The 21,584-nt window shown below is 55.7% G+C and overlaps 1 protein-coding gene across 10 annotated transcripts in view; it reads right to left on the reverse strand.

Annotated features, from left to right (window-relative positions):
• POU2F2 (POU class 2 homeobox 2) overlaps positions 1–21,584 on the reverse strand; it is a 79,160-nt gene that overhangs the window by 23,483 nt on the left and 34,093 nt on the right. For 8 of the 10 annotated variants that reach the window (XM_082438694.1, XM_082438693.1, XM_082438688.1 and 5 more), the window contains exons 1-4: positions 11,104–11,745; positions 3,097–3,162; positions 2,950–2,984; positions 2,749–2,805 (exon numbers count right to left, since the gene is read on the reverse strand). In XM_082438694.1, the coding sequence (XP_082294820.1) occupies positions 2,749–2,805; positions 2,950–2,984; positions 3,097–3,162; positions 11,104–11,170 (225 nt within the window). In that variant the 5' untranslated portion in view covers positions 11,171–11,745. Of the gene's footprint in view, positions 1–2,748; positions 2,806–2,949; positions 2,985–3,096; positions 3,163–11,103; positions 11,746–21,584 lie in introns of those variants that run through there. The other 2 variants (XM_082438691.1, XM_082438692.1) reach the window with 1 other exon arrangement.

Genomic DNA, 21,584 nt, shown 5'->3' on the forward strand with positions numbered 1-21,584 from the left:
AATGGGAAAGGATGCCAGTGGGGGCCCCGGGACATCAAAGAAGGGGGTCCTGTGTGCCACACCCCTCATCTGCTTCAGCCAGAGGTGGACCTCTTATCTGTCCAGTGGAGTAAGACTTTATTGGATGAAAGAGGATTAGGGTATGAAATAAAAATCACCGCCTTAGAATATGGGTCATGAATTCAAAGCCTAAGGAAGCAGGCAGACAGCACAAATGGGTGATTTGGGCAAGTGTGGACGGAGTGGGCGGAAAAGAGCATGCCCGCCTGCCGGAAGGGGGAGGCCTGCCCAGCCCCACCCTGCTTCTGCCGGCAAAAAACCAAAGCAAAAATGCTGCAGGACCAGCAGCAAAGGACGTCTGCAGGCCCCGTGTGGCCCAGGTGCTGCCAGCTCTCAGCTTCCACCCCAGGGTCCGCTGAGCCCCTCCTCCTCTCTGTGGAGCATAAAGATGCATCTCGCATCCACCACGTAGGACAGACCAGCTTAGAGGGGTGCCAGCCTTCTCCCTCTCCTACCTGAAAATACCAGACAATGGTGGCCTTGCCTGAGAGGTCTGCTGGTGAAAGACACATGGGGTGGGAGGTGTGGCTTGATGAGTCGCCCACTCTCAGGCCCAGAGGGGACATTAGGGATCATCCTTCAGCCCAGTGTCCCAACAGTGTTTTGCAAAAGGAGATCCAGAGAGGGAAAGCATCTTGTGCAAGGCAACACAGTGACTTGGTAGGAGCGAGCGTGGCATTTGCAATACGGACTGAGACAGACAGACAGACAGAGGCCTGGGAAAGGGCCAAATAACAGAGGGTGAGTGGCATGCCCCAAGGGACGGGATACAAGTGTCAGAAAGTCTAAGGGGTACGGGGATGCAGCGTGAAACAACAGTAAATACTAGAAGTCAGGGCAGTGGCTGTCCTGGAGGGGAAATGAAGGGCCTTCTGGAAGTCTGGTCATGTTCTGTTTCTTGATCTGGTGCTGGTGACACAGCTGGCCAGTTTGTGAAAATCCACAGAGCTGTACACTGAGGATCTAAGTGTGTGTCATATTTTAATTAAAAGTTTTTTAAAAACCAACACTGCGTGCCATGGTGAGAACACTATCCCTCTCGGGGCTCTTTCCTTCTCTCTCTTTTAAGTCTCCAATAGGTGCTAGGACGTCTCTAACACCTTCCAACCCTGGCTAATCGCCCCTTTTAACAAACAGAGAACCGGTCTCAGGCTTATATCCGACAGTAGGCAAGAGTCTCTGGGTACATTTTAATAATCATTGTATTTATTTCCATGGCAAGTGATTCTGGTTTTCCATTCATGAAATTTCCATTTAAAAAAACGTTTTATTTCAGCTGTTGAAAAAGCAAGACAGCTCATGAGTTGATAATTGTTGAGGCCGATTGACAGGTACCTGGAGGTTTGTTTTCGCTATGGTCTTCCTTCTACTTTTGTATCTGCTTCACACTTTCCATAATAAAATGTTTTTTTTTTTAATTGAGCCAATTCAACAAAATTGTGATGTAAATAATTGAACACGGTGGTGTGTGCATTTGTCTGAAATCATGATGGAAGCACATGAATCACTGCAATTAGGGAAAGACTGACACAGAAGAGATGCAGTGAGGTGGGGCAGCAAAGGCCAGGAGCGGAGACCAGGTGTGGATGGAGACCCAGAGCCAGAGGCCGCTGCTGCGCTCTCTGCCTCAGGCTTTCCCCGGGAAGCAGGCCCAGGCTGGGGAAGGGGAGCGAGAACCCTTTCTTCCTTGGGCCCCACTAGTCTCCTAGGGGAGAAGCAGGGCTGCCGCGGAGCAAGGAGAGGCTGCAGAGATTCAGCTGAGGGAGGGCTGGTGCTGGGGGTGGGGGTGACGGACGCTCTCGGCTCCCAGGGCTATGGCCAGAGCCCAGCCTGAGATCAGAGGGAAGACGGTCAGAGTCCGAGCCCTTCTCCCTGGGTCCCGTCCAGCGCCCTCAGAACAAGACACCTGCCCACCAAGCAGATCAAGGCACACCAGCCATGGAAGGGACCTCAGAGATCCCCCTCTCCACCCCCCACCCCCATTTCCCATGTTAGAGAAGAGGAAACCGAAAGGCCAGAGTGGGGGAGTGATTCTCCCATGGTCACAGAGCAGTTCCTGGTGCCCACGCCCCATCCTTCTGCCACCTTTGGTCAGGGTCAGGAGTCCTGCCCGTGCCTCCTCCTCTGTCCCTGCCCTCTGTGCCATCTTCGAGCCTCTGGACCTGCCGGCTGCCCCCGCCACACTGGAGGGTGGAGACCTGGGCCCCAGACACCCCAGGAAGCCCAGCAGTGCCCAGGAGCAGGGCCCCATCTGGATCTGGCATTTGCTCTACGTGGTCACTTCCGGCCTCCCCACCGTCCTCTCCTCCAGCATCCTCACTGGGCCTGCCCTCCCCTCCCCGCTCCCCAGTCCTCCGCTGGCCCCTGAGTGTGCGCTTGGGGGGATGGGGGGGTGGGGCCGGCCCCTGTTCGGTCAGGGACGTTGGGATGGGGGCGGGGCCCTCAGCTTCCTGTTGTTCATCGCCCTGGGGCTCTGGGGGGGATTTCCCTGGCCACCCCCACTCCCCCAGGGAAGGGGAAGGAGCCCTGGTGAGTCACAGGCCTGGGGCGGGAGCCCGAGGGTGAGAAGGGGCGGCGGGAGGAGTCCTGTCACCGAGGTACCAGGCCCTGGGCCCTCTCCCAAATGCCAAACCCGGCCCATCGCAGGACACCTCTCCCCCTGCCCTGGCTGCCCTGACAGGTGCTTACCTTGGTGCTGGGGCCAGTCGGGGACACAGAGAACGGGGAGGTCTTATTCTGGGGGTTCTGCAAAGAGCGAGTTGGGGTGGGAGATGGGAACAGTGAGATGAAGCAGCTTCTGACACCCTGCCCCTCCCCCACACAGCTCCCCTCTGCTCCCTTCTCTCCCTCCCCCTCCCCACCCCTCCTGCTCATCCACTCCCTCCTGACCTGATGGTTAGTGTCTGGTCCATTTCTTTCCGTGTCTGCAAGGAGAGGGGCAGGGTGAGTTGTCACGAGCCACCCCCAAAACTCCCCCGGCGCACCTGCCCTCCGCCCGTGGTGACCTCTGCCCTCCCTGCTCCCTTCCCCACTCACCTGTGTGCTCTGATGGGGAGTCCAGACCTTGCTTCTCGGCCTCCAGGGGCTTAGACATTCTTATTTCTGGGGACACAGGAGGGATGCAAGTGGGGTGAGGGTGCAGAAGCCTGAAGAGCTCTGGGGCCCCTCCTCCGGCACCACCCCAGCCTCTCCCCAAATACTCCCACACCCCCTGCTGCCTTGCAAGTGTCTCTTTCCGGGAGACATGCCCTCTGCTCTGAGCCTCTGCTCTCCTCCAGCAGGACAGGAGAGGGCCCTTCGGGCCCTGGGGATCCCCTTCACCCCTCCAGGAGGTGGCACAGGGAGGGTCAGCCCCCGACCCCCCGTGAGACCCTGGGGCAGGGTGGGAGGGTCGAGGTTGGCCGTCGGTCCTGACAAGGCTCTGGCCGCCCAGGGGGAGACTGCTCCTGAGCAGCGAGTCAGCCTTAGGCTTCCTCTCAGGCTGCCGCCCCGGCGCCCGTCCTGCCTCACCAGGTTTCGGTGAGGCATGTTTTCCACTCTGAGTAGGGCCTGGGAGGTGTGAGGGGACTGCAGCATCCCCAAAGGAACGAGTCGTCAGATCTACCGGCGGTGATTCAGCCGCCCTCTGGCCCCCTCCCCGGCCCACCACTTTCCTGTCCGTACCCCACTCCCACTGGCCTCCCTTTCAGGGACTCAGCACACAGATGGCCCCACTCTGATCTCTGTGACCCCGACCCCATCCGCTTCTGCCCCAACCTTGTCCTCAAACCTAATCTTAGACCTTACCTGGGACTTCAGCCTTGAATTGCAGCTGCACACCCCAATCCAACCTACGGTCCCTGCCCCTACAGACGCGATCCCACCCTATAGTTCCGCAGGGCCGAGGAAATGAAAGGAGGTGGCCGAGGGGAGTGGCGAGCAGGGGACACAAAGCAATGGAGACAAACCCCCGTCCTCACAGCTCTCTGATGCTGGTCACGGGAAGGTGAGTGTTACCAGGGCCAAGCACAGCGCCAAGTATGATTCAGAGCTCACGCCAGCAGTTGGTGCTAATATTACCCCCATTTTACAGAGGAGGAAACTGAGGCTCCAGGGGGGGATGGCACCTCCCCAAGAACACAGTGAGGCAGCAGAGGCACCCTGATCAGACCTGGGTCTTCGTGACTCCAGGGCTCCCACTTCCGATCAGTATCTCTACGGTCTCTGATGGGCCCGTCGTGACTTTCACCACCGTCATCCCAACCCAAACTCACCCTGACTCCGACTTGAACCCAGCCCTTCCTGGTCCTAGACCCCCGCACAAATCTGAGTTTCTGCCCGACCCGTTCTGAATCCCCTTTGCCCACCCTGATTCCCAACTCCTGTCCAGACGGCCCGAGTCCTTCATCTGACCTCGACTCCCAACTCGGCCTCAGACCTTACTCCTGACCCTGACTCTGACCCTAAAGTCTCCCCTACAGCTCACTCCAAATCCCCACCAAGACCCCACCCTATCAAAGGAGCTATCCAACTCTAGCGTGCTCTGCATCCAAGATATTTAAAGAAGGCCAGCTAGAGAGAGAGCTGGGACAGCGTCACCAACTGAAAAAAAAAAAAAAGTCCAGAAATTTTGCAATTACTCGACACGGCACGCCACTCGGATTTAAAATTCCTGATTAAAAAGCCAGGTCACACACACACTGCTGGTGGGGGTGTAAATCAATACAAGCACAATTCAGGAAAGCCGAGCGGTGCCCCTTCCCTGTGGCCCAGCACATCCACTCCCGGGCGTCCATCCAAGAGGAAGGAGCGTCCTGCCCACCATCACCACCCCCGGCACGCGTGTTCCCAGCGGCGCTTTCATAACGACTCCCCGCCACTGGAAATAGCTCCAGGGCCCATTAACGGGAATGGGCCAACAACACTGGTACATCCATACAACGAAATACTCCACAGCCGGGGAAAAGAACCAACTCCTGCATCACACATGCTGAATCTCGCAAACATGATGCCGGGGTAAAGACGTGAGACACAAAAGTGGACAGACAGGAGGACTCCAATTATGTGAAACTCAGCAACAGGCAGGATGACATCAGATGATTAAGGTCCGATTAGTGGGCACCTTTTGGGGGGTGCTAACCGGGAGAGGGTGTGAGGAAGCCTGCAAGGGGTTGGAAATGTTCTGTTTGGTGTTTATGTGGGTCTACACATATGTAAAAATTCATCAAGCTGTACGCTTAAAATTTGAGCACTTTATGTATGGTATGTTTTCACAAAAAAAGAAAAAAATTTTGAGTTGGGACTTCCCTGGTGGCGCAGTGGTTGAGACTCCACGTTCCCAATGCAGGGGGCCCGGGTTCGATCCCTGCCAGGGTACTAGATCCCACACGCATGCCGCAACTAAGGAGCCTGCGAGCTGCAACTAAGGAGCCTGCGAACCGCAACTAAGGAGCCCGCGAGCCACAAACTAAGGAGCCCTTGAGCTGCAACTAAAGGAACCCACGTGCTGCAACTAAGGAGCCGGCCAGCCTCAACTAAGACCCGGCACAACCAAATAAATAAATAAAATTTTAAGCTAATAACAATAAAAATAATAAGCCAGCATATAGTCCTATTAAGGCATAAGCTTATGAGTGTGAGGGTGCAGGTGCCCAGATGCTACAGGAGCTCAGGCCCTGTTCCTGGGCACTGGGAAGGGGGCAGCAAGTGGTTAAGGATGCTGAGAGACACAGGAGGTCACAAACGGAGCCAGGGGATGAGGCCCCCCCCCCCCGACTCTGGTGCATCAGACGCGGGAGTCCTGCCTGATCCTGGTTCTAAATCTCCCAGACCTTGGCCCTGCTCCAGGCAACCACAAATCCTAACGTGGCCCTAAATCCCACCCCTCCCAGCATCCCTGAAAGCCGTGCCCCAGCCCCCTCCCCGGCCCCTCCCTCCAGCCAGTGTCCGCATTGCCACGGGAGCTCCTCGCCTGGCCCTGAACCCTTCCATGGCTCCCCGTCTCCTAAGAAAAGCCCAGGCTCCTCATCCTGGCCTTTAGGGTGTGACCCTTGTCACCCGCTGCTGCCCATCTCTTGCCACTTATGCAACTTTCTCTTCAGCCACGCCAGGTATCTCCCTCTGCTTGACGGGAAGTCCAGACCTTCAGGTTCTTTACTCCCCACCTAGCTAGCGAACGCCCCTCCTGCTCACAGACCAGGGTGGCCTCTGACCTCACCTCCACCCCAGAAAGTCCATGCTCATTCTCGGCCTCTCTTATGTGCCGAGCTGTGTCCCCCAACATTCCTATGTTGAAGTCCTAACCCCCAGTACCTCAGAATGTGACTGTCTTTGGAGGTAGGATCTTTAAAGAGGTAATGAAGTTAAAATGAGACCCTTAGGGCCCTTAGGGTGGGCTCTGATCCAATATGACTGGGGTCCTTATAAGAAGAGGAGATTGAGACAGAGACATGCCCAGAGGGAAGACCATGTGAAGACACAGGGAGCAGACGGCCATCTCAAGCCAAGGAGAGAGGCCTCAGAAGAAACCAACCCTGCTGACACCTTGACCTTGGACTTCTAGCTTCCAGAATTTTGAGAAAATAAATTTCTGTTGTTTAAGCCATCCAGTCTGGGGTACTTTGTTATGGCAGCCCTAGCAAACTAATGCAGCCTCCCTTGGTCGTGCCTTCTCGCCGTCCTAGCCCCGAGCCCGCAGGGCTGTGGTCCCCTGTGTCCCAGTCCTTTCCCACTAGACAAGAGGGCAGGCCTGGTCTGACTCATTGCTTGGTCCCCAGCATTACCCAGCTCAGGAGAACAAGTTATGTTTGCTGAGCGTCCGTCCTTCCCTGCAGCTCTCTCTGTCTCTTACTTGTTCCTGCCTCTGTCCTGCTGTCTGTCTGCCATTTAACAAATGTTTCCTGAGGCCTTGGCATGGGCTGGTCCCTCTGCCTGGAACGCTGTTCCCCACTCTATCTGCCTGGCGATCTCCTACTCATCCTTCAGGACCCAGCACAGGCTCTGTCCTCCATGAAGTCACCACCCCTGATGACTTCAGGCAGAGGGTCTCTCCCCTGTTCCCTCCACCCTGGCTCCATCTCCCCTGTCACTGTCCTAAAGGCTGTAGCCATCTGGGCCCCAGAATGTCTCCTCCTTCAGGCTAGGAACCCCTCAGGGGCAGCTCTGACTCATCTGGGGTCCCCAACGGGATGTGTGGGTTGAATGAACAAGGGTGGCCCTGTTCTCCCTCCTCCAGGCCTTCGCCTCTGCTCTTCTCCCACCTGGGGCGACCCTCTCCTTCTCGACTAGCAAACTCCTGCTCCTCTTTAAGGTGCCAGCTCCACGTCACCTCCTCTGTGAGGTCCTCCCTGACTGCCCAGGCGGTCAGTGCCTCTCTCATCTGGGGTCCCCCTGTCCCCTAACACACACTGACAGCCTGGAGAGTGACCCCTGCCCCAGACTGTGGGCTCCTTAGGGCCCAGGCTGCACAGTCTGGGACTGTGTCTTTGGAATGAACGAGAGCATGAAAGAGTCTCCTCTCCCTGCTGTCACATGACACTTCGACCCTCAGCCCCGGTCCCCAAGCAGCTCCAACCTAAACATTTAAGGTAACATCCCCTCTGCAGGGATACTGGCTGCAGAGGAAAAAGTGGTTTGAGGGGAAATTTCCACCACTCTATTTCCCTTATTCTCACTAATCCTGCCCCCCACTACCCCCAGCTCCCACACAGCCCGTGCACCCCTGCAGCGCTCAGCTGGGCCAACGGCAAAGTGGCCAGAGCTGTCCTTCGCCCAGGCCTCTTTTGCTGCCCTCTCCTTCTCCTCCATCAGAGCCCAACCCAAGAAAAGTGTCTCAACAAATCATCCCCACCAGCAATGAATAGGGAACTCCATTTCCACCACGACCCACAGCTAAGTGGTGTTAATGGGCACTCTCGAGGGCATGGCGAGCCTGGCAAGGGGCCTGCGGAGGCTGATCATCCTGGAGGCTGTCTCAGCCTTGGCCCAGGCAGGGTTCTCTCTCTCTCAATCTCTCTCTCTCTTTTGACTCTAGAGATATACTGATGCCTAATCCCTCCCCTGACACTCTGATTTCATTGGGACAGAGACCTAGGCATCAGAAACTTTTAAGCCCACCTCCAGGTGATGCTAATTTGCTCCAGCCCCCCTGGCGCCTTCAGAAGGCCCCCCTCAAAGCGTCGTTCAGTTCATTCGCAAGGCAAGTTTGGTTGGTTGCTTAGGGTCACCCCTCCCTTCTCCCATCGCAGGCAGCGTGCCACTTTTTAGAGGAACAGGCAGGCAAAAGCAATGCAGAGCCCGACCGGGCCCCTCAAACCCCACCATCCTTGGATCAGACCCACCAGGGGCGGCCACGCCCCTGGGCTCACACTCACTTGCCCGACTGCCCCAGGCCTGGGACACTGGGTCCCCTCCGCCCTTCCTCGCCCCTCCCTCCCCGGACTTTCACTTCTCCTCTGCATTTCCCCCAGCCGGTTTTAGCAGACTTGGGCCAGCTTCTCGTTAGCACTTACCGAAAATGGGGCTAAATATAGAGGGCCCAAGGGCTGCCCCTCACCCCTCCTGGCCCCGCTTGGCCTGTCCCCTGGGTCCCCTGTCTACAAAGCCTGCTTCAATCAAGGCTGTGGCCTGGGAGCCCCTGTGGGCAGGGTCTGCCCTGCCGGGAACCTCTGCTCGCCCACTGGCCCAGCCCAGCCTCCCCAGGAGTCGCATTTCACACCCCCATACCCCGCAGCTGTCCCTGGGCGGCCTCCAGGGATTGAACACTTCTGAGTGTCAGGAGGGACGGATGGAGATACAGGCAGCAGACACAACAAGAGAGGTGGCCCTACAGCTGCGCTGACAAAAGCTGCCACAGACGCTGCAGCCACAGGCAGGCAGGGCCCCGGACACGGATGGAGACCACTCAAACGCACACAGGGACAGGTGTGCACAGATCCCAGACAGGAGTGTTTGCAGATGAAGACACAAGCCCAGACACAATGACACAGGCAGATATGCAAAACACACACCCAGACGTGTGTGGGCACACCTGCGCTTACACACACTCACACACCGAGTCACCCCCAGACACGTACACACTCACGCCCCAGAGTCACTCACAGACACACAGATAGACACAGATGTGCATACACACACAGACACCCAGGTCACTCAGATAGACACACACAAGATGTACACGCACACTCACACACACACACACACACACACCCAGAGTCACTCAGACATAGAGACAGATAGAGATGTGCATACACACACACACACACACAGACACACACAGGTAACTCAGATAGACACACACACAGACATGCATGTACTCACACTCCCAGAGTCACCTCCTCCTGGGAGATGGCCAAGGTGGACCCCTGAACTCAGGTCACAAATGTAGAGCCCAAGACCAAGCAGTGATCTGCCCAAGGTCACACATGTATTAATTCATGTCCACACCAGGGAACCCAGGGCAGGCCTCACAGGCAGGGCAATTCTGTGAGAAATCCCAAGTAAAGGGTTTAACCCAGCGCCCAACACGTACAAAGCCACCAATCAACCCCAGACAGGGAAGAGACAGCACGCGTGTACAGATGCCCTGGGTCCCTGTGTCTACACTGTACATGCACACGCGCACACACACACACACACACACACATCCACAGCTGCATACATGGTCACCTCAGTAAATAATCACACAGCATCTGGCAAGTGGCCTTCCTTCCATCTCACCCCCCTCCTTGCCTCCCTTGCCTTACTCATACCCACTCATCCTTCACATCTCAGACCAGACATGCCCTCTTCCAGGAAGCCCTCCCTGACACCTCATCAGCTGAACTGGGCAAGTCTCCTGGGCTCCCCCAGTCCCCTGTGCCTCCCCTGTCCCAGCCGTGACCCCTCAGCCTGTGCCTCCTTCCCTGTCTGGTGACAGGTCTGTCTCCCTCCCTGGACTGGGGACTCCAGGAAGACACACCTGAAGCTGCCTTTTTCAGCTCTATTTCCAACATTCAGCACAGAACTGCTCAATAAATACATGTCGATGACAGATCACAGGGATGCCCGCATACACGGATGCACACGGACACGCACCAAACCAATCATCCCCGCAGACACCCACAAATGGGACACATTCCCACACAACCCCATAGTCAGACCTAGAGGGCCGCAAACAAAGCAACCTTGAAGTATGGACGCTCGCCGAGTTCCAGGCCCCGTGTTAAGCATTTACCGTATTACCTCACTTAACTCTCCCATCAGCACTGCGGAGAGATAACTATCATTACACAGAGATGGACACGTTATGTCAAATGAGCCAACAAATACAAATCGCTTTGTACGGTGCTTGGCGCATGATGTTCACGCAGTCGACTGACATTTGGTGGATGAGGCAGTTCATGAGCACACAAACATGTAATAAATTTTCAGGCAGTGATAAGTGTCATGAAGAAAAGATAAAGCAGGGCGAAGGGACTCAGAATGGCAGGATTGGTTGCCAGTTTAGATGGGGCAGGCAGGGAAGGCCACCCCGAGGAGGGGACATCTCAGGCGAACGAAGTGAGGAAGTGAACCAAGAGAGCATTGCCAAGGCTACCCACACAATGTCACGCACAAGAGCCCCTCACACACGGGACACCTGACAGTCGCACACAGAAGACTCGGAACTACCGCGCACACGCACAGACACAGACGCACACACTCAAAGGTCCAGCAACTCAGCCTTCCAGCCCCTGTGCAGTCCCCTCCCCAGGATCACTCATGTCGCCCACCCACCGGCCCTCTGTGTAGGAGCTTGCTACCAACACCTGGCTCCATCCCCCTCCCCCAGACCCCTCAGAACAGGGCAGCAGAGAAGGGGAGAAGAGGTAGGAAGCCCCCCGGCGCCCCCCCCACCCCGTGCTGATGTGAAAGGGGAGGGGAAAGAGGAGCTGGAGGTGGGAACCCAGGATGGGAAGAGGGGGCAGCTGCTGCGGTACAGAGTCAAAGGGCAAAGGAGCCAGCTGAAGAGGAAGGGCAGGGCAGGCCGGCAACCAGCCGGCAGGACGAGCCCCACGGTGCTGCCAGTGTGCTCGGGCCCCTTACCTGGAGCCCCCATGCTGGAGTGAACCATGCTGCCTGCCCCGCAGGGCTGGGGGGACGACTGTGTCATCTCCCCGCCCTCTCTGGGGGCCAAGCCCTCTCCGCCGGAAGTCACCCAGGGAGGAAACCACAGGGCCCGCCCCCTTCGGAAAGGAAAATACTCATGCCCGAAGGCCCACCCCAGCAGGCAGCGGACCCCAGATCATGTGTGTGTGTTGGAGAAGTGCGGGTAGTGGCGTAGAGTGCAAGCAGGCTGGAAGAGCTGACTCCTACAGCTGTGCCCCCAGAAGATGCCCCTAGCCCTTGTGCCGCCTCCACCTTGCCAACACATCTGGAACAGGGCATGTGGGTCTGGGAGAGAAGATGGATCCATAACAACACCACTAAAACACTGGCTAGGAGTTTTGGGTGGGGAGAGGGGGGCTTTCCCAATGCTAGGCCCCCTGCACCTCGCATTTAACAGGCATCATCTCTGGAGGCGCTCACTCTTTGCCCCATTTTACAGACAAAAAGACTGAGGACCAGAGAAGTGAGGTGGCCTCCCCAAGGGCCCAGAGCCAAGAAACGCTGAAGCCAAGAAGCAGGGCAGCAGGAGGTGTTCGCGATTGGTTTCCGCAGGCTGTGGGGAGTCGGGAACCCAGCCGTGCATCTGCCCGCAGGTGAGACGTCCGGGGCCACCACTGGGAGAATCGGTACCCGTGGACAGTGGTAGGACCGGCGGCAGGTCCGGGCCTTGCCCTGGAGCAGCAATAGGTTTGCCAGGGGAGAAATGCGGGCTCCGTAGGTGGCTGGGGCGGAGGGAAGTACGCGGTCCCGGGGCTGCTGGCTGGCGCTTCGCGCGGCGGCGCTCCCGGACCAGCTGTTCCCTCCGCGCCCGCCAGAGGGCGGCAGCGCCCAGTCAATGGGCCAGAGGGCGGGGCCGGCTGCGGAGGAGGTAGCCCCTCCCGCCGCTCCCAGTCCCCTTCCCCGCCCCCGCGCGCACACCTGCGAGGGTCACACAAAGGCGCCGGACTCCCGGCCCACGGCGGCGCAGACAAAGGCGCGGCCGAGCCCGCTGCCCTCTTCTTCCTCCCCCCGCCCGGTCCGAGGCTGCAGGGCCGCCTGGAGCCTCCAAACAACCCACCTGCCCGCTGCGGGCCCTGCAGGACTCGCTGCGCCCCACGCTGAGGGACCCCCAAACCACGCGCGCGCACACGGACGCCTGGACTCTCATACACACGCTCAAGTATTTCTACACATGGACCCCAGCACTTGACACACACGTGTGCACATCCAGACACACGGGAACACTCCTCTGCGCACAGGCCCTGACACCAAGGCTCCTTACCAACACTCCCGTGTACAGATCCCCCTCCTGTGCTCCGTCACGCGGACACACGGGCACAAGGACACATCTACCCAAGTGTACCCAGGCATACCTCCTGGCCATGTGTGCCCACATTCACACCCATGCACACTCACGCACGATATAACACACAGATAGACCTTCATGAGTGCCTTTCTGCGTGTACCCCAGGCCCTGTGCACCCAGACACGCCCAGGCAGGCAGACCCACTCCACAGGAATGACCGCGGTCCTCACATCTGCACACAGAGGGGGCAGTTCCCCCTCTAGCTACACTCCACAAGATTCCATATTGTAAAGGCCATTTCACTGAGGAGATCCAGGCCATACAGCATCAGCTGGGCTCCAACTCAGACCTCCTGCCTCCTGGTCCACCTCTTTCCCACTCTCTCGCTCTCAGATGCACGGTTTTTATACAGGAGGGTCTCCTTGGGAGCAGTCTGGTGGTAGTGGTACTGGGGCCTTGAAGTTGCATTGTAAGCTCTGTTTTGATTTAGGATTTATGTTTTGGGGGACTTGGAAATGAGGGTAATAAGGACATTATAGCGGGGTGTGGGGGAAGCAAAACCCCACCAAAACACCCCCATGCTCCACCCTAGACATAGTCAACATCATCCATGTCAGGAGCGAGCTTTGGGACAAAACCCAAAGCAGGGAGAGAAGCACCACCCATTTCCGGTGCTGTCCTCCCAGGTCTGCAGCTGAGTGGCAGAGCTGGCGAAAGCCTTACACACTTCCCCGTGGGGTGAAGTCACCCCACCCCTCTTGCCTCCCAGGCTGGCTCCACTATTATCGCCTCTGGCAGACCAGAACTGAGTCCCTGAGCTGGAGTCAGGGCATCTTGAAGAAGAATGGGCCTGAGACTTCCACCTGCCCAAGAGAGGACAGAGGGGCAGAGTTTGGGGCACAGCGGGTGGGTAGGGCCTGGCAGCCAGGAACGGGGAGGCCTGGGCAGGAGAGATGGCGGCCTCTCACCTGGAGAAGAAGCCTCAGGCCATGCTGAGCAAGGCAGGTAGGGCCTGGGAGCTGGGGAGCAGCGGGGGCCACTGGGGGTGCAGGGAGCCTGGGAGGGAGGCGGCACAGGGGAGGCCAGGCTGGGCTCAGGGCTGAGCGGTAATTAAAGGAGACGTAGGGGGCTCCCCAGGGCCAGCGGGGCTGGTAACTGACACACGGGCCCCATTGCTCCGCTCATATTTCTCACCGGATCGATACGTTTGACTCCCTACAAGACAATAATCGCTTGTACGCGGCCAGCGAGTCGATCAAATACATTATTAGAGCGAGGTCCCCTGGGGGCCCGGCGGGGAGTTGGGGGAGGGGAGCAGCCAGCCCACCGGGGACAGCAGAGTGGGATTCTTCACCCCTCAGGGCCCCCAGCCATGGCCTCTTCCTCTCGGCTGCCCCTGGGGACCCTCTCTGTGGCTTGGTTCCCCAGCCTCTTTCTGCATCCGGCGGTGTCTGGCGACCTCTCCACTCAGCCCCCGGCTGCATCCCCACTCTGCGTGGGGACACGAGCAGTGTTTCCCCAAAGTGCTGCCTCATCTGTAGGGCTGTAGCATGTGGGAGCTCAGACAGGCCCCTCAGACCCCCAGCTTGGCAGGAGGTAAGGAGACTGGGTTGCCTGTGAGTCGACAACTGGGCCAGAAGATGAACTTGAGCCTAAAATTCATGGACATCAACCTCCCTTTGCATCTCAGCATTCGGCCTTCAGCAGAGCTCAGGCGAGGGCAGTCTCTGGGGAGCAGGGGGGTCGGGGAAAGCTGGCTTAGGGACCCAAACACATAGGAAAGCAGGATGAGGGGTGGCAGATAGACACACAGACGAAAATATATCTGGTTGGTCCTACAGCAGGGCCATGCAATCCTCCAACAGGCCTCCGATACTATGGAATCAAACCCAGCCTGGCCTGCCCTGGCACTGCTTGTCTACCTCTTCCTGACTTCTGGGCTCAAGCCTTCATTTCCTGTTTACACCCCTGCTTCGTCCTCAGCCCTGCCCTCGGAACTGCTTCTCCAGTGGCCCTAAGTCAAGACCAAGCTATAACCACCCCATGTTCTGCTCAGGAGCACCCAGCATCCAGGGACTTAAAATGTTTCTTCTTCTCCATCGTCACCATCATCATCAAAAGCAGCAGCGTCGCTATCTAGTCTGTGCTAGTTGGGCCAATACGTTATATCTAATCCTCACGACAATCTGAGGAAGTACGGTCTGTTATTATTCCCCTTCTACTGACAAGTTAGAGCTCAAGGAGGTGAAGTCACTTGCCCCACGTGAGTGGTGCAGTCAGGATTCAAACCCCGCCCTGTCCTCCCCACAGCTTGCTCTTTCTGCACTCTGCCACGGGTCTCCTTAGAGCTTTGAACGCTCCGCATCCTCCAGTGGACAGCCGGCAGCCACTCCCTGCTCACCCGGGAGCACCGGGATCTCCTCGCAGCCCACAGCCCAACTCCCACAGCCCTTAGAGCCTGTTCTTGGTATTCAGCCATGTGTTGGACCCCCGATCCATCAGTTCCTGGCTGAAGGTGGGCCAACCCTTCCCTATTTCTTTCAATTCAAACATTTCCTACGTGTCCCTTATTGCCAAGCCGTGGGCTGGGGGCTGAGGACCTAGAGATGAGCTGGATCTGACACACACCTGCCCTCAAGGAGCTCACGTTCCAAGGGGAAGACTGGAGTTGATGAAAGTTTTCTGAGATTCCATCACTGGCTCAGTAAACATCCGAAAAACTCTAGTCAAGGGTGAAGCCCAAGACATAGAAGGGCCCTTCCTGCCATAGAAAGATTGGGAGGGCTCAAGCTTGGATGAGAAAGATCCAGGCAGGGTGCCATACATCCGACTTGAGGCTGGATTTGATGTTGTAAGGGGAAGGATTTTGAGCAGAAAAAGTCTGTGTAAGGGAGATCCACCGGGGACTGGTGTGAGACCAGGCTGGTGGGAAGAAGCTGGCGGCAGGATGACCAGAGGGGAGGCTGGGACAGTGGTCCAGAAAACAAGAGAGAATGGGGCCATGAGGATGCAGATGAGAGTACAAATTCAAGTGAGAGTCTAGAGAACTTTAGTGAATCTGCAAGTGGGCAGCTGAGCGGGGTGGTTTTGGTGGGCGCTCAGGCCACCACTGTCGGACAGCAGGAATGGGAGCAGAGTAAGGGAAGATACTTAGGTCAGTGCCGGCGGGGGGAAGATCAGCAAGGTCTGTGGACCAGGAAGCCAGCAGATCTGAATAAATTCACATTGACAGAAACACTCCTCATGCACCTCCTGCCCACCACCAGTTTCCCAGACCCACCAGAAATCCCAGGAATTCACCTCAAGCAAGAAGAAATCAAGAAGCATCACGGTACGGCTCAAAGAAGGTAAAAGTCAGAAGACCAACCAGTTCCCCAAACTGAAACTGGCCATTTGGTGACCTAGGGCCAGCCCTCTGCACTGACTGGGCCTCAGTTTCCGTATCTAAAAGTGGGGAGGTGGGCTTGGAGGAGCGCTCGAAGACTTCTTCCAGCGCTAACATTCTGGGGCTTGAAAGAAACAAGAACACAAGATGGACTGCTGGATCCACTAAAGGCCACGGCCACACAGCTAGACTGGGGCAGACCCAGAGTCTCTCTGACCGCAAAGCCTGTGCCTAACCTGCCGTGCTGGGCTTGCTGCGCCTCACCTTGGCTTGTACGCGTCTCAGACTGCAGGTTGTCGGAGAACAGGGTCCTCGGCCTCATCACCACAAGCCCACCAGGGCATCCGAAGAAGCCAAAGAAGAAGGTGGCTGGCCCTGGGCCTTCCCCGATGAGGCTCTGACCCTCAGCGCACGAGCCGCCACCCACCCCCAGACTCCAGCCCAGATCTCCCACTCGCCCAGCACCGCCTCTGCAGGCTCACGGCCACTTCTGTCCTCCCAGCGCAAGGAGCTGTCCAAAGGCTGAAATTCAAGAGCCCTCACCGTGGTCCAGAAGCCCTCCAGTAACTTCCCTGCAGCCTCCAGGAAAGCCCAGCCCCCTCACCATGGCCTCCAGGCCCCTGCAGGACGTCACCTCTCCCTACGAGAGCACAATGCGCCAGCCACACTGGAGAAGGCCAAGTCTGCCCCCATCTTGGGGCCCTTGACCTTGCTGAGTCCTCCCCTAGAACACTGTTCCCTATCTCGTCCCTTTCCTCTGATCCTTCAGGACTTAGTTCAAAGGCTGCGTCCTCTGAGAGGCCCTCCCTTAGCCACTCTCCACGCCAACAGCCGGTTTTACTTTCTTCGTAGCTCTCTCTGGAACTCAGCTACCGTCGACTTGCTTTACTGTCTGTCTCCCCCTCTGAACTGTAAGCCCTCTGAAAGCAGTCCTTTTTTGTCTTGTTTCCTGTGGTATTCCCTTCTGAAATAATGCCTGGCACAGACTAGGTGCTTGAATCCTATTTGTGTGTGTTTTTTTTTTTTAATTTGTATTTATTTATTTATTTTTGGCTGCGCAGCATGCAGGATCTCAGTTCCCTGACCAGGGATTGAACCCAGGCCCCCTGCAGTGGAAGCACAAAGCCCTAACCACTGGACAGCCAGGGAATTTCCAAATCCTATTTGTAGAATGGATAGATCCTTGCAGGCTCCCACAGCCCACAGAATGAAATCCAAGGCTGGCTTTCCAAGCTCAAGTGGATGTGGGCCTCTGCCGACCTCCACAGGCATATTGCCCCCAGAGCTCACCTTCTTCCTCTGTCCAACGACTTGGGTTCCCCTACGTGCCCATCCTCCATGCTTCCTGTGTTTGCCACCTCTACTGTACTCACCGCTACTGCCTCTGCTCAAATGTCCCCTCTCTGGAAGCCTTTTCTGGCTCCACCGGAGGCCCAATTAACAGTAACGGCCTCAGTCTTCCCACAGCTCAGGCAGCATCCTGGGCTTAGCACTAATCATACTGCATTGAAATTCCTTCCCAGTGAGGCTGCCCCCACAGGGCAGGGCTGGAGGGCAAGGTGGTGTTTGATTCATTTTTGTGGAGTGGAGCCCAGCACTGGTCTGCATATAGGCCCAGTTGAATGAGGACATCTGCCCCGCAGACAGTGTTATCTGTATAGGTGTATATAAGCACTGATCTGGGAGTCAAACATCTGAGAGTTTGGAAACTGGTTCCTCCATTCACTTGCTGTGTGACCCTGGGCAAGTGACTTCACCTGTCTGAGCCTCATGCTCCTCATCTGTGAAATGGGGGCAGTAACATGGGCTGATAGGAACTTCATTAATCTTTTTAAAAAAAATAGTTCCCTGTGCTATACTGTAGGACCTTACTGTCATTAATCTTAAATATAATACTGACCACCATGCACAAGGAGTTCAAGAAGTTCACAAAGTGTTTATCACATCAAGGTTTGAGGTAGAGAAAATCAGATGCCACCAATAGGACAGTGGCTAAATAAATTGTAGCATAGTCATACTCAGGAATAGGATGTGATCATGAAAGATAATGGAACTGATCTATGGATAAAGGACATGGAAAGTTCTCCAAGACACTGCTGAATGAAAAGGCAAGTTGTAGAATGATTTATACAACTTAATATCATTTATGTAAAACACATACCAAAACCACTATGTATTTTCTATGGGTGGGTAGGTATTGACAAATGCAGAGGAAAAGGTCCGGAGGGTAACTAATTAATGACAGCTACCTTTGGTGAGGGGACCAGGACTGGGAAAGCAGAAGGGACTCCAATGGGATTTTAACATTTTCTGTTATGCTTTTGGTTTTCAGAATGAGATTGTATTCAGTTTTGTTTGTTTGTTTGTTTGTTTTGTCTGCGTTGGGTCTTTGTTGCTGCACACGGGCTTTCTCTAGTTGCGGACAGCGGGGGCTACCCTTCGTTGCGGTGCGCGGGCTTCTCATTGCAGTGGCTTCTCTTGTCGTGGAGCATGGGCTCTAGGCACGCAGGCTTCAGTAGTTGCAGCACGCAGGCCCTAGAGCGCGTGAGCTTCAGTAGTTGTGTCTGGCGGGCTCTAGAACACAGGCTCAGTAGTTGTGATGCACGGGCTTAGTTGCTCCGCGGCATGTGGGATCTTCCCGGACCAGGGATCGAACCCGTGTCCCCTGCATTGGCAGGCGGATTCTTCACCACTGCGCCACCAGGGAAGTTCCCTGTATTCAGTTTTTAATTAAAATTAGAATATATTAAGTGAGTTACAGGTAGCTAACTGCAAAGAAAAGGAATGATTATCCCCCAAAGCGAGGACAGAGGTTACCTCCAGCAGGGAGGGAGGGATGGGGCAGGTTTGAAAAGGGTCACAGGGGTGGGGGGGGTTCCTGGGCTCTGGCTGCCTTCTTTATACAGACGTAGGTTGTGATCGCACAGATGTTCACTTGATATAAAGACTGATTAAAATGTACATTTATGACTCTTTCCTTTACAACTGTGCTTCCTGCAGGCAGAGGCCAATTCGCACGTGTTGCAGTATCATCTGCTCCCCACCCCCAACTCACGCCCAGAAGCCGATGTTAGGAAAAGGCCTTGTTCGGTAGGGTGCGCCCCGGTTGCAAGAGCTCTGAGGGGCCGAGGCCGCTGTCCAGGGTACTAACGGCCAAAGCCTGGGAAGCCTCAGGGAGACCAGCCAAATAGGACAGCTTCAAATGCCGCGGAGCAACGAAGCCCGTGCGCCATAACTACTAAGCCCGTGAGCCACAACTACTGAAGCCCGCGCGCCTAGAGCCCGTGCTCTGCAACAAGAGAAGCCACCGCAACGAGAAGCCCGTGCACCGCGACGAAAAGTAGCCCCCGCTCGCCGCAACTAGAGAAAGTCCGCGTGCAGCAACGAAGACCCAACACAGCCATAAATAAATAAATAAATAATAAATAAATAAATAAATATTTTTTTAAAAAGACAGCTTCAAGACGCCTTATCCTAATCAGCCACTGCCCGCCTCTAATATGTCACCTCCCAACACTCGTCACCACCCCCTCGCTTCCTCCAGGCTGGCTTTCTGCTCCTGCAGCCCAAGCCCTAGCTCTGCTGTGACTCAGGACCTTCGCTCTTGCTCTCCCCACTGGCCTGGTGCCATCTTTCCCCAGATATGCCCGTGGTGCGTGCCCTCACTTATTCCAGGAGCCCATTGACACGTCCTCTCCACACAGAAGTCTTCTGTGATCATCCCACCTCACATAGTGTTTCCCCTCCTCATCACTCTTCATTCTTTACCAGGTAGAAGTTTCTTCCAGCACTTGTCACTAACATTCGAGTTTCCATGTGTTAATGTGCTTGTTTATCATCCGTCTTCTCCCACTGGAATGTTCATGCTGGGAGGACAGGGAGCATGTCTGTCCTGTTCGGTTTTATCCTCCTTTTTAAAAGGGCCGCAGGTGCACAAAATTGCATTCATCATAATCCCTGGTTCCCGGCATACTCCCATCACTGGTCTGGGCAGAGCCTTCTTCCATTATTTATTTGCTTATTTATTTTATTTATTTTTAATAATGTGTTCATGTGAAGCCACCACTCGACATTCAGATTAGAACTGTGACAGTAGTCACACTGATTCGTGTCTGACGTGTGCACCGCTGTGTCCCCCATACCCGACACCTAGGAGGATCCGTTTGCTAAAGGAGAAGTTAAGGGGCACCATGCAAAAGGAAGATCACGGGAGCGCCCGCCTGGCCTCACAAGCAGGTGGAGAAGAAATCAAAGGCCAGGCCCTCCGCTAAGCTCCCCTGTCCTCCCCGGTGCTCCCACCCCTGCTCAGCCTGGCCAAAGCCTCTTCAAGACGATTCGATCCTACACCTGCACAGATGGCCTGCTGTGCCAGACCCTGTGCCAAGACATGGGGACACCAGGCAAATCAGCCTTGGCCACGCCCTTGAGGATTCTCAAACCTCTATGCACTCCTCCTCCCCCGCTCCCCTGCTCCTTGATGGTCCCACGATTATCATAAGCTATCAGAGCAGCTAGCAGGCACCTGCTCTGTGTAGCCATGTGTTCCGTGCATCATGTCTTGGCATCTTCCCAACGATCCAATTAAGCAGGTGCTGTTATTATCTCCCCGCTTTTCAGAGGAGCGCCCTGAGGTGGGTCAGAGCCAGCAGGTCGATTCCAGAGCCCAGCTCTCCTTACCACCAGGCACACTGCCTGTGTTACACCGATCGTATGCATCCCCTCGAAAATTCGAGCGGTCCTGGGCCGCCTGCCTCTCTGCAAAAGCAACTGAGGATGATGGAAAAGGTGTCAACTTTGAAGTCACATAACAGGTGGTTAGGTCCCAGCCGCAGGGCTCAGTGAGGCATGGGGGGTGGGGTGGCAGGGGTGTCATGTGGCCCAGGTATTATATTCGTGAAGGGCCTCATTAAATGAGATATGCATTTTTGATTTTACAGTTGGGTGCCACTGCCAGACCATATCACCTGTAGGACGCTCTGAATTTTGTTTTAATAAATCCTGCAATGACCTTGTAAATATCAGTCAATGTGGCATTTTGTTGTCGTCGTTGCTTAGAGCCCAGCCTGTAACTCCATTTTGGCCTTCTTTCATTCTTAGCATACTGGGCTCACAAATGAGAAGTGGCCTGGCCTCTCTCAGCCTCTGTGGAGCCTGCTGAGTCCTTGCTATGTGACTTCAAGCAAGCCACTCAACCTCTCTGTGCCTCTTCCGGAATTGTGCGGTCTCTGGGCAACATCCGCAAAGGGCCCTGTTCCACAAACATTTATTCAGAGGAGTTTAACTTGACGGAATCAGGTTGACTCAGACCCTATGAGACATAGTCCCTGCCATCATGGAAGCAAACTCTGAGCTCTGGACACTTGAAAGAAAGTGAGGGCTCTCGGGAGAAGGGTAGGTTTTTGGTGTGATAACCATTTACTGAGACGGCGACAAGCTCCTGGAAGAGCTCAGGGACAGGGAATCTAGAGTTCTGCTTTAGACAGTTAAAGGAGAAACCCTGAACTACGGTTAGAAACACTTTGCATGCATCTTTTCACTGAATGTCCTCCACACTCGACAAGAGAACGATTGTCACCATGCCCATTTTACAGATGAAAGAACTGATGCTCTGCAAGGTTGAATCATTTGCCTGGGACCCCACAGACGGAACCAGGATTAGCATCCAGGCAAGTGGACTCCACTTCAACCCCAGACCCCTGTGGGCCTCTTCCCTTTGGATCAGCAGGAAACACTGGACTTGGACCTGGG

The sequence above is a fragment of the Balaenoptera physalus genome (genome assembly GCF_965194825.1).
Source record: "Balaenoptera physalus genome assembly, chromosome: 19".
NCBI classification, from domain to species: domain Eukaryota; kingdom Metazoa; phylum Chordata; class Mammalia; order Artiodactyla; family Balaenopteridae; genus Balaenoptera; species Balaenoptera physalus.